This window comes from Mobula hypostoma, chromosome 14 (assembly GCF_963921235.1).
Source record: "Mobula hypostoma chromosome 14, sMobHyp1.1, whole genome shotgun sequence".
NCBI classification, from domain to species: Eukaryota; Metazoa; Chordata; class Chondrichthyes; order Myliobatiformes; family Myliobatidae; genus Mobula; species Mobula hypostoma.
In genome coordinates this window covers 10,271,610-10,284,306 of record NC_086110.1, presented here as the reverse complement: position 1 = coordinate 10,284,306, position 12,697 = coordinate 10,271,610, and the positions used below count along the sequence as shown (strand labels likewise).

At 44.2% G+C, this 12,697-nt stretch overlaps 1 protein-coding gene across 7 annotated transcripts in view; it reads right to left on the bottom strand.

The window, feature by feature from the left end:
* Positions 1-879: 879 nt before the first annotated feature.
* The window catches only part of LOC134356084 (aryl hydrocarbon receptor-like), a 96,119-nt gene continuing 84,301 nt past the window's right edge, over positions 880-12,697 (bottom strand). For 4 of the 7 annotated variants that reach the window (XM_063066659.1, XM_063066658.1, XM_063066661.1 and 1 more), the window contains 2 exons: positions 2,831-2,972; positions 880-2,421 (listed from right to left, as the gene is read on the bottom strand). In XM_063066659.1, coding sequence (XP_062922729.1) covers positions 1,488-2,421; positions 2,831-2,972 — 1,076 coding nt within the window. In that variant the 3' untranslated portion in view covers positions 880-1,487. Of the gene's footprint in view, positions 2,422-2,830; positions 2,973-12,697 lie in introns of those variants that run through there. The other 3 variants (XM_063066662.1, XR_010020278.1, XR_010020277.1) reach the window with 3 other exon arrangements.

Here is a 12,697-nt window from a genome sequence, read left to right as displayed (position 1 = left end):
GATTCAATGTGTCTAAAGTACAAGAACAAAACAGGGACAATGCTTTAAGACTTCACTCATTCAAAACTTTCCTGGTGCTGAGATAAATATAGAGGCAAACAGGTGCAAGATTATCCTGCAAGCAAAAGTGAAAAGCCCAATTGCTAACACTCAAAAACTACAAACAAACACATAAAACTTTAAAGCCAGAGGACTGGAAAGCTATCCAATATCATTTGTGCAAATGCAGAATATTGATTCTCCAAAATGAAGGGAGAAGGAGAATTCCTTCCTTATATAACTCCAATAAGGCACTTTAAAAGCTTTGTGTCACATCATCTTAACAAAATCCATTTTATAGTTCTGAAATGGAGTGGCTGAAGGACCTGTTCCCTGGATTAAGATCCAAATCTGATGGGTTGTAAGGGATGGCAGGCATGGTTGTTCCCTGTGGAGATTGGCTGCAGAGGTTTCCCAGCCAAATCAGCACGGTGGTTGTTGTCAGATCTGGGCCTGGACGAAAGGAGCAAAAAACAAGCAGCTCGTAGGATAGAAACATAGAAAATAGGTGCAGGAGTAGGCCATTCGGCCCTTCGAGCCTGCACCGCCATTTATAATGATCATGGCTGATCATCCAACTCAGAACCCCGCCCCAGCCTTCCCTCCATACCCCCTGACCCCCGTAGCCACAAGGGCCATATCTAACTCCCTCTTAAATATAGCTAATGAACTGGCCTCAACTGTTTCCCGTGGCAGAGAATTCCACAGATTCACCACTCTCTGTGTGAAGAAGTTTTTCCTAATCTCGGACCTAAAAGGCTTCCCCTCTATCCTCAAACTGTGGCCCCTCGTTCTGGAATGGGAGAAGAGGCAGAACGAGCCTCTTGTTGGATTTGGAGTAGGTGAGAGGAGGGGAGCTTGAAGCCAGGAGCAGATTGGCAATGATTTGGCCACCACTGCCGGCCCACCAACTGGAGAATGTCGTGGTTAAGGGTCTTGGTGAAGGTTGGGAACCACCTGATAACATCTGCTCCTGGCTGAAGGCTACGGTTACCTTATAAGGTAACTGGAGAATGCACCCTAACAGGTGTATGTAACAAGCTTCTCCTTGTCCCATGTTCATATTCTTCTTTTGCAGGCCAGATTCATTGATATGCCTTCTTCTTTACTTGAATTTGGGTTTGGACACTTGTAAAAACAGTTATTATTGAGATTTCCCTTCATTGTGCTATGTATTTGTACCAAATATGATCACTGTCCCTATGCCAGATTAGCAAAGGTTTAGAGACATAGAACCCCAGTTCCAAGGATGATAATGGAGAAGCTGGAAATTGAACTTGGATGTTACAATTTATTACATGTCTTCAATGGACCAACCCTCATTTCAAACACCCTGATCACCAGCAGTAGTGATGAAACCTATTACCCTTTTGGGTTGGAGTTGTTTAGGGCTGACACCCACCCAACTTCGGTGCATCTTCACTATAATAAAAGCTGCATCAGGTTTATTAGGTTGAATCATTCATCCAGTTAGATAGACTGTCACAAATATTTAGTTGAGAGAATGTAATGGTGTGCACTCTGTCAGAAGGAAAGTTCTCACTTAGTTTCTTCCCTGGTCTGCTAAACTGCAAAACTGGTTGTGACGCAGAACAAGTTATGTTGGGAATGTAATCCATGGAGGGAATTTGTGGACTGGAAACTTCAGGGCCTGGAGTTGACTCAAAGTGATAGTGAATCCCCTGAGGGTATTGTGGTGAGAGCAACTGACTGCTTGTGGACACCTCATCTGTTGCTATCCAGCTGGAGCTGAGGTTTGAGAAATAAAGTGAGCATGACTGATCACAGCCCCTGTCCTCTCTCACCAGTGACAAGCTGGGCCCAATATATGAGTTAGTAGTTTTAGTAAAAGATTTATTGAGAACAGAACTGGAAGTGAGCGCACTCTTCCAGTTCTCAGAGTCAATATGTTTTATCAATTCATCTTGGTGAATTAGTTCCAAATCTTCTGGCATCAAATCATAACACTGCAACATCTGTTCCAAGCCCTCCAGGGAAATGTTGGAGGAACTGTTGACTGGAGAGTTTTCATTCCTTTGAAAGTCAACCAACTCAACAGCTCCTTCATGGCCACTGTCAGATAACAACTCATCACATAGTAGAGTTGGAAGTTTGCTGTTCCTCTCCATGGTGTCCTCAACAGGTAAAAGGGTGACCATAGTCAAGTGTTCAGTTTTAGTTCCGCCAAACTCTTTCTCTGCCTTTGAGGAAGACTGCTTTGGGATTTTTCTGTGATCCATTTTGACCACTTGAAGCCGGGTGTACTGCTGGGGTCGAGGAAGATTGCCACTGGAACATTCATAGAGTGAAGCGTATTCAGACTGTGTGAAGATTGAGGCGTGACCTATCCGTTTCTGAAGATGCTCTTCACCCTCTGCATCCCTGCACCAGAGACCAAAGAAAAAGTCAACAGGCCACAGTGATACCAGCCATATATCACAGAAAACACATTGAACCAAACTACTCAAGGTAAGTTATTATTGTTACCTGAATACTTACACCCATTTTGAGAAATGTTCTGCAAACAGTTTTGTTTCCCTGGATCAGGGATTTGAGAACTGTATTTTAAGAAATAATCTTTGCTATTCACAGAATAACTCACTTGTGGATAGAAAAGTAATTTTCTCCTTCTTTGAGCTACCACTGAGCAGCTGCATTTAGTAATGTTCTGATACAAGTTTGCCAACGACATTAAAAGGTTACTCAGAGATGATCTGAAATTGGCAAAAATCCCATGCTCTTTTCTTACAGACAAGTATTTCCCCTCTCCCTGGGAGCCTGTGATACTTGCGATAAAGTGCGCTGATTGGACACAACGTAATCTAGTTGTCCATCCTTGTGCACAAGGCATGCGATGGCTTGTATCCACTGCCAGTGATTATCTTTACGGAGAATTCGACAAACGGTCACTCCACTGGATCCTGTCATCATCACTGAAACCACAGGGATGGAATTAGCAGCAAGGAATGAATTTTACTTTTGATTTTATGAGTATGCTATTGAGAGATTTTCATCAAGAGATTAATATCGGGGAACATATTTCCAAGTTCAGATATTGAAACTTAGGCATGCTCTATAGCATAGCTGATGTACTGCCAATTCTTTCTCATCCATCTGAACAATATGCCTAAGCCTTAACAATCCAGACATTCTCTGAGCTCTCCAAATGCAAGTGTTAATATTGTCAGGTTATTTAGAAAATAGGCTAAGGCTGCCAAAGCATACCTTTCTAAGACAATGGAAAGTTTCTCTGAACCTGAATGTTCTAGAAGTTGTAAATTTTAGTACCAAATTTTCAACCGAATCCAGTCTTCACTTAAGATGTGCTATTGGATTTTGAGTGATTTGTTTTGATGTTATCTGCATGAATTCATGAAAGACAAAATACTTTAATGTGTTTCACAGACTAAGCAATGGTTACAAGCTGTAGTTTACACATTTGCCATGCTACGTGTAATGGAGCCTTTATCAGTACAAGAGACACTTTCTTCAAATCACTCAAAGATTATGTGTAATTCTCCCATGTGATTGGTTGCAAAGTTCAATGTGTAATCAGGTAAGCAACTTCTGTAAATTCAGAATCATGCAGTCAACAAGTTTAGTTGCCAAAACCAATGCTGGGTGGCCCAGCTAATAGACCTCAGTTATTGTCTATGTGACTGTTCTCCCTTGGTGTCTTCCAAGTGCTCCAGTTTACTCCCATATTCCAAAGACATGTGTGCTGGTAAGTTAATTGGGTGGAGTAAGTTGTTTCTGGTGTGAGCATAAGTGGTAGATCCTGGAGGGAGTTGATGAGAGAATAATAATGAAAGGAATTAATGTAAAATTTAGTGAAAATGGGTGGTTAATGGAAGGGCTGGGTATATCCATGCTGCGTCTCTCTCTATGACACTACTATATCACTTTATCTTAAATGTATGTCTCCAAGGAGCATATATGCAACATTGCCAAATCCTCCCCTCCCACAGATGCTGTTTGGTCTGCTGAGTTCTTCAAGTAGATTGTTTTGTTTTACCAAAGAAATGCCTCCTTTCTTCCCAGGTATACAAGATCATGGGTCAGTGCTACAAAGCCCGGTGGAACAGCTTTATTTGTTATCTGACTGGACAAGAACAGACTTCCTCGATCTGACAGAAAAAAAGGAGGCTGTGTGTAACACAGCAGGAAAGAACCTATATATCCTGAATCGATCCCTTGTTTATTTTAATAAAGGCTGACGATTCTTATATGCCTTCCATTATGTCTTTATGAAAATGGTTTCATTGATAAAATTCTTACTTCCTATCACCTAAGACCAAGGCATGGATTCTGATGTCACTGCAGGTTGATACCAGAGATTCTGTGCTCACTTGAAACACTAAGTAGGATGCAAGTTTCTAGAAAAGTAAATATACTTACCAGGAAAATGTTCAAAATTTTCTTTTTTTACTATGGAGTAAAGACTCCCCGTCTCTCTTTCTGAGTAAAAATAAGGCATTTTGTGTCTTTTCTTGTTGCATTATTTAGCCAATTTTATCTCTGCTTAGAGAAGTGCTAAGGGGAGATTTGATCGAGGTATGCAAAATGATGAGGGGTACAGACAGGGTATATGCAAATAGGCTTTTCCACTGAGCTTGGGTGAGTCTAGAACTGGAGGTCACGGGTTGAGGGTGAAAGGTGAAATGTTTAATGGCAACATGAGGGGGGAATTTGTTCACTCAGAGGATGGTGAGAGTTTGGAACAAGCTTCCAGTGGAAGTGGTGGATGCAGGTTCAATTTCAACATTTTAAGAGAAATTTGAGTAGGTACAGTACATGGATGGGAGGGGTACGGAGGTCTATGATTCGGGGGCAGGTCAATGAGACCAGGCAGAGTAATACTTTGTCATGGACTAGTTTGGCTGAAGGGCCTGTTTCTCTGCTGTAGTACTCTGTGACTCTATTATCTGGAGACCATTATTCTTGTAAACTCTTCTGCTATGACGATTCTTCCAGGATTATTCACTTCTTAGTAACTCTTCACAAGACAAACGTCAGTGTAAGCTAAACCTGACTCTAGCTATCTCATTGAGTAGATGTGTCACTACAGCACAATCCTAATGCCAAAGTACATTACCTCAAAACGGGTTGGAGATGGGTAAAGGAAAACACGTATGTCCTCCTCCAATACTCCGGCTGCTTCTCATGAAGATTTTAATTGTCCAGCCCTCCAAACCCAAGCCACCACAATAAAACCATTTATCTAGATCTCATGAGCTTCTATTCCCAGTCTATTTCTGTTCCATTAGATGCAAATAACTTTCATCCTTGTTTATCCTTTTTGGTTCTAACGCATTTTCTCTCATTTTCCTCTTCCCTCCTCTGAATGTTGGTCCAGCTTCCACCTCTGACAGGGAGACAGGTTCTGGAAAGATGTAATAATAACAGGGTTGTTGTGGTGGGAGATTTTAATTTCCCAAATATCGATTGGCATCTCCCTAGAGCAAGGGGTTTAGATGGGGTGGAGTTTGTTAGGAGTATTCAGGAAGGTTTCTTGACACAATAGGTAGATAAGCCAACAAGAGGAGAGGCTGTACTTGATCTGGTATTGGGAAATGAACCTGGTCAGGTCTCGGATCTCTCAGCGGGAGAGCATTTTGGAGATAATGATCATAATTCTATCTCCTTTACCATGGCATTGGAGAGGAATAGGAACAGACAAGTTAGGAAAGCGTTTAATTGGAGTAAGGGGAAATATCAGGCTATCAGGCAGGAACTTGGAAGCATAAATTGGAAACAGATGTTCTCAGGAAAATGTACGGAAGAAATGTGGCAAATGTTCAGGGGATATTTGTGTGGGGTTCTACATAGGTATGTTCCAATGAGACAGGGAAAGGATGGTAGGGTACAGGAACCATGGTGTATAAAGGCTGTTGTAAACCTGGTCAGGAAAAGAAGAGCTTACGAAAGGTACAAAAAAAACTAGGTAATGTTAGAGATCTAGAAGATTATAAGGCTAGCAGGAAGGAGCTTAAGAATGAAATTATAAGAGCCAGAAGGGGCCATGAGAAGGCCTTGGCGAGCAAGATTAAGAAAAACTCCAAGGCATCTACAAGTATGTGAAGAGCAAGAGGATAAGATGTGAGAGAATAGGACCAATCAAGTGTGACAGTGGAAAAGTGTATGGAACCGGAGGAGATAGCAGAGGTACTTAATGAATACTTTGCTTCAGTATTCACTACGGAAAAGGATCTTGGCAATTGTAGGGATGACTTACAGCGGACTGAAAAACTTGAGCATGTAGTTATTAAGGAAGAAGATGTGTTGGAGCTTTTGGAAAGCATCAAGTTGGATAAGTCACTGGGACCGGACAAGGGGTACCCTAGGCTACTGTGGGAGGTGAGGGAGTAGATTGCTGAGCCTCTAGCAATGGTCTTTGCATCATCAATGTGGATGGGAGAGGTTCTGGAGGATTGGAGGGTTGCGGATGTTGTTCCCTTATTCACGAAAGGGAATAGAGATTGCCCAGGAAATTATAGACCAGTGAGTCTTACTTCAGTGGTTGGTAAATTGATGGAGAAGATCCTGAGAGGCAGGATTTATGAACATTTGGAGAGGAATAACATGATTAGCAATAGTCAGCATGGCTTTGTCAAAGGCAGGTCATGCCTTACAAGCCTGATTGAAATTTTAGAGCAGTAGATGTAGTGTATACGGATTTCAGCAAGGCATTTGATAAGGTACCCCATGCAAGACTTACTGAGAAAGTAAGGAGACATGGGATCCAAGGGGACATTGCTTTCTGAGTCCAGAAATGGCTTGCCCACAGAAGGCAAAGAGTTGTTGTAGATGGGTCATATTCTGCATGGAGGTTGGTGACCAGTGTGTGCCTCAGGGATCTGTTCTGGGACCCTTACTCTTTGTGATTTTCATAAATGACCTGGGTGAGGAAGTGGAGGGATGGGTTAGCAAATTTGCAGGTATCACAAAGGTTGGGGGCATGGTGGAGTTACAGGTCATAATTCTGCTCCATGCTCTAATAGTACGTCGAGCACTCTGCTCTGCACGTATACGGGAAAGAGGTGGAGAGAGTAGAGAGTTTCAAGTTCCTCAGCGTCGACATCTCAGCTGACCTCACCTGGTCTGCCCATATCTCTTATCAGGTGGGGAAGGCCCAACAGAGGCTCTACTTCCTAAGGAAGCTAAAGCACGCTCTCCTCCCTCATCACCTGCTGATCAACTTCTATCGGACAACTATAGAGAGCCTCCTGACGTATTGCTGTGCAGTGTGGTTTGCCAGCTGCACAGAACAGAACAGGAAAGACTTGCAGCGAGTGGTGAGGGTAGCAGAGCGGGTTATTGGCACAACATTACCCTCCCTCAAGAGACATTTATACTGGCAGACTTCAAAAGAAGGCTACTTGTATTTCAAAGGATCCCACTCATTCTGGACATCACCTGTTTTCTCCTCTACCTTCTGGGAAGAGATACAGAGCATTAAGGACGAAAACAAAGAGACTCCTTAACAGCTTCTACCCACAAGCAGTGAAATGTATAACACCACCTTCCCTTCTCCTGCCCCCCTCCTAAGACGGCGGCAGCTAAATGCATCACACTTCCAGGAATGGCAGGTGTGCAATAGCCCTACCTCCCCCCCATCCATATATTATTAATTTTGGACTGCACTCCTGAGGTTTTGGAGTTTATTTTATGTATATATTCTCTGTCATGCTGCAAAACGTTGAGCTGCTAAACTGTGTTTCATTGCTCCACAACAATGACAATAAAGATATTCTTCTTCTTCTATCCTTCTTCTTAATATACAAAGAGCTACACATGTAGATATAAGGGAAGGTTATGGTTACTCAGAAAATTAACCCCAACGGGTACCATATGTAATTTTTAATATGGTACAGTACTGTATTGCAGTCTCTCTCAAGATCATGGCTCAGACCTCTTTGTTTCATTCTGTTCGTAGAGATGGTTTTGGGGACAGAGAAGGGAGTTGGAGGTCATTTAGGGTTTAGTGACAGGAATGTGGAGAAGTTAGAGATAAGGCCTCCACTCTGCATTTGAAGCCCAGCGACATAGATGGGTGACAAAGGACATCTGCAGTCCAGTCCTCAGCTCCATGCTCAAAGATTGTGTGAGCGGGAAGCATGATGGGTGGTCCATTGGCATGCCCAGAGTTTATCTGATGATCAGGTTCCTGTCATCAGCTAGTCTGGGGTCCATACAGAAGACGGGAGCCTGAAGGTCAATTGAAACTCTGGAATTTGAAGCCTGATGGCCAAAGCTCTGGAGGCTGGAGACTGAAGACTGTCCTAGAGTTGGAGGACTGTCCATGTGTGAGTGGGTGGCTGAGAGGGGAAGCAGAAGGGTGGGAAAAGGCTTGTTTTGCTGTTGTTGTTTTCTTGCTAGTTGTGTTCTGTGTTGTTCTGTCAAGCATTGTGGGCGTGCTATGTTGGCACTGGAATGTGTGGTGACACTAGGGGGCTGCCCCAGCACATCCCTGGATTGTGTTGGTTGTTAATGCAGTTCACTGTATGTTTCAAAGTACATATAATAAATAAAACTGAATTTGAATCTGAGAGGAAAAGGGGTAAACATAATGGGGCAACAGTAAGTGCCAGAAATCCCAACACAAACATGGACAGTACAGGAACAGCCCATTTGGCCCACAATCTTGCGCTGAACCAGCTAAAAGCAAATCAAAAACACCCACACACTAATCCCTCCTACATACAGCATATCCCTATCCTTCTATCCTCCTTAAATCCAAGCATCTCCTAAAAGCCTCTCATGTAATTGCCTCTACCACCATACCAGGCAGCGCCTTCCAGGCATCCACCATTCTGAGTAAAAAACTTACCCCTCACATCTATCCCCTCTTGCCTTCAATTCATGCCCTCTGGTATTAGACTTCTTAACCCTGGGAAACAGATACTCTTTGTCCACTTTATCTACGCCTCTCATAACCTTGTAAGCCTCTATCAGATCTCTCTATCCAAAGCCTCAACATCCATGCTATAGTGGGGCGACCAGAACTGTATACAATACTCCAATGTGGCATAACCAAAGATTTATAAAGTTTGCAACATAACCTTTTGACTTTTAACTCAATGCCCAACTAATAAATGCATGCATCCATAAGCCTTCTTAAGTACCTTATTGACCTGTGTAGCCACTTTCAAGGAGCTATTAGCTTGCAACCTAACGCATCCTAATATCTCTCTGCTCAGCAACACCATTAAGGATTTTGCCCTTAATAGTGTACTGTGTCCTTGCATTTACCCCAGCGATGTGCAACAGCTGCGTTAAACTCCACATGCCATTTCTCTGCTCAGATTCGCAGCCGGATACAGTAGGGTCTTTTCAGGGACTCCTGTATAGGTACATGTAGCTTAGAAAAATAGAGGGCAATGGGTAACCCTATGTAATTTCTAAAGTAAGTACATGTTCAGCACAGCATTGTGGGCCGAAGGGCCTGTACTGTGCTGTAGGTTTTCTATTTTTCTATGTTTTTATGATCTATATCGTGCTATATTCTTTACCAGTCTTCTACTCTATCCATAGCTCTACCAATCTTGGTTTAATCCACAAATTTACTAACCCTCCAATCTACATTTTCATCCAGGTCATTTATATACATAAAAAACAGCAGAGATCCCAGTACAGATCCCTGTGGAACACCACGAATTACCAACACATGACAAAATCTACGGATGCAAAATCCACACACACAAAAAATGCTGGTGGAATGCAGCAGGCCAGGCTGCATCTATGGGAAGAGGTACAGTCAATGTTTCGGGCCGAGACCCTTCATTACGACTAACTGAAAGAAGAGATAGTAAGAGATTTGAAAGTGGGAGGGGAAGGGGGAGATCTGAAATGATAGGAGAAGTCAGGAGGGGGAGGGATGGAGCCAAGAGCTGGAAAGTTGATTGGCAAAAGGGATACAGAGTTGGAGAAGGGGGAGGATCATGGGACAGGAGGCCCAGGGAGAAAGAGAGGGGGAGTGGAGCCCAGAGGAAGATGGAGAGCAGGCAAGGAGTGATAGTGAGAGGGACAGAGGGAGAAGGGGGGGAAGAATAAAAATAAATAAGGGATGGGGTAAGAAGGAGAGGCGGGGCATTAACAGAAGTTGGAGAAATCAATGTTCATGCCATCGTCGGAGGCTACCCATAAGGTGTTTTTCCTCCAACCTGAGTGTGGCTTCATTTTGACAGTAGAGGAGGCCATGGATTGACATATCAGAATGGGAATGGGACGCGGAATTAAAATGGGTGGCCACTGGGAGATCCTGCTTTCTCTGGCGGACAGAGTGTAGATGTTCAATGAAACGGTCTCCCAGTCTGAGTCGGGTCTCACCAATATATAGAAGGCCACACTGGGAGTACCGGACGCAGTATATCATACCAGCCAACTCACAGGTTAAGTGTCACCTCACTTTGAAGGACTGTCTGGGGCTCTGAATGGTGGTGAGGGAGGAAGTGTAAGGGCAGGTGTAGCACTTGTTCCACTTACAAAGATAAGTGCCGGGAGGGAGATTGGTGGGGAGGGATGGGGAGACGAATGGACAAGGGAGTCGCATAGAAAGCGGGGGGGGGGGGGAGGGAAAAATGTGCTTGGTGGTGAGATCCTGTTGGAGGTGGCTGAAATTACAGAGAACTATGTGTTGGACCCGGAGGCTGGTGGGGTGGTAGGTGAGGACAAGGGGAACCCTGTTCCTAGTGGGGTGGCGGGAGGATGCGTTGAGAGCAGATGTGTGTGAAATGGGGGAGATGCATTTGAGAGCAGAGTTGATGGTGGAGGAAGGGAAGCCCCTTTCTTTAAAAAAGGAAGACATCTCCTTCGTCCTGGAATGAAAAGCCTCATCCTGAGAGCAGATGCAGTGGAGATGGAGAAATTGCGAGAAGGGGATGGCATTTTTGCAAGAGACAGGGTGGGAAGAGGAATAGTCCAAGTAACTGTGAGAGTCTGTAGGCTTATAGTAGACATCAGTAGATAAGATGTCTCCAGAGATAGAGACAGAAAGATCAAGAAAGGAGAGGGAGGTGTCGGAAATGGACCAGGTAAATTTGAGGGCAGGGTGAAAGTTGGAGGCAAAGTTAATGAAGTCAACGAGCTCAGCATGCGTGCAGGAAGCAGTGCCAATGCAGTTGTCGATGTAGCGAAGGAAAAGTGGGGGATGGATACCAGTATAGGCTGGGAACATGGACTGTTCCACAAAGCCAACAGAAAGGCAGGCATAGCTGGGGCCCATACGGGTACCCATGGTTACACCTTTAGTTTGGAGGAAGTGGGAGGAGCCAAAGGAGAAATTATTAAGATTAAGGACTAATTCCGCTAGATGGAGCAGAGTGGTGGTAGAGGGGAACTGGTTAGGTCTGGAATCCAAAAAGAAGTGGAGAGTTTTGAGACTTTCCTGGTGGGGGATGGAGGTATATAGGGACTGGACATCCATGGTGAAAATAAGGCAGTGGGGGCCAGGGAACTTAAAATAATCAAAAAAATTCAGAGCGTGAGAAGTGCCACAAACATAGGTAGGAAGGGATTGAACAAAGGGGGATAAAACAGTGCTGAGGTATGCAGAAATGAGTTCAGTGGGGCAGGAGCAAGCTGAGACAATAGGTCTGCCAGGACAGGCAGGTTTGTGGATCTTGGGTAGGAGGTAGAAACGGGAAGTGTGGGATGTGGGAACTATTGAGGTTGGTCAATCCATGGCCTCCTCTACTGTCAAGATGAAGCCACACTCAGGTTGGAGGAACAACACCTTATATTCCGTCTGGATAGCCTCCAACCTGATGGCATGAACATTGATTTCTCTGACTTCTGTTAATGCCCCGTCTCTCCTTCTTACTCCATCCCTTATTTATTTTTATTCCCTCCCCCCTTCTTTTCTTTCCGTCTCTCTCACAATCACTCCTTGCCTGCTCTCCATCTTCCTCTGGTGCTCCCTTCCCCCTTTCTTTCTCCCTAGGCCTCCCGTTCCATGATCCTCTACCTTCTCCAGCCTTGTATTCCCTTTTGCCAATCAACTGTCCAGCTCTTAGCTTCTTCCCTCCCCCTCCCAAATCTCTTACTATCTCTTCTTTCAGTTAGTCCTGATGAAGGGTCTCAGCCCGAAATGTCAACTGTACCTCTTCCTACAAATTACCGCCCTTCAGCTCGAATAAGTCCCTTCAACCACTACCCTGTGTCTTCTATGTGCCAGCCAGTTCTGAATCCAAAACAGCCGATTCACCACAGACCCCATGCACCTTAATCTTCTGGATTAGCCTCCCATGAGGGACTTTGTCAAACGCTTTACTAATATCTATGTAGACAACATCCACTGCCCTACCCTCAATCTCTCTCGTCACCTTGTCAAAAACTCAATCAAGATGGTAAGGCATGGCCTACCATGCACAAAGCTATGCTGGCTCTCCCTAATTAGGTCATAGGTTTCTGAATGCTCATATATCCTGCCCCAGGGATTTTCTCCAGCAATTTCCCTACTCATGTGAGACTTGCCAGTCTATAGTTCCCAGGATTTTTCCTTGTTCCCTTCTTAAATAGAGGTACAACATCTACAGATGACACAACGATACTGGTCAAGGCCCCAGCAATCTCATCTCTTGCCTCCTTCAATAACTTGGTGTAAATCCCATTAGGCCCTGGGGACATCCACCTTAATACTCATTAGGAAACCCAGCAC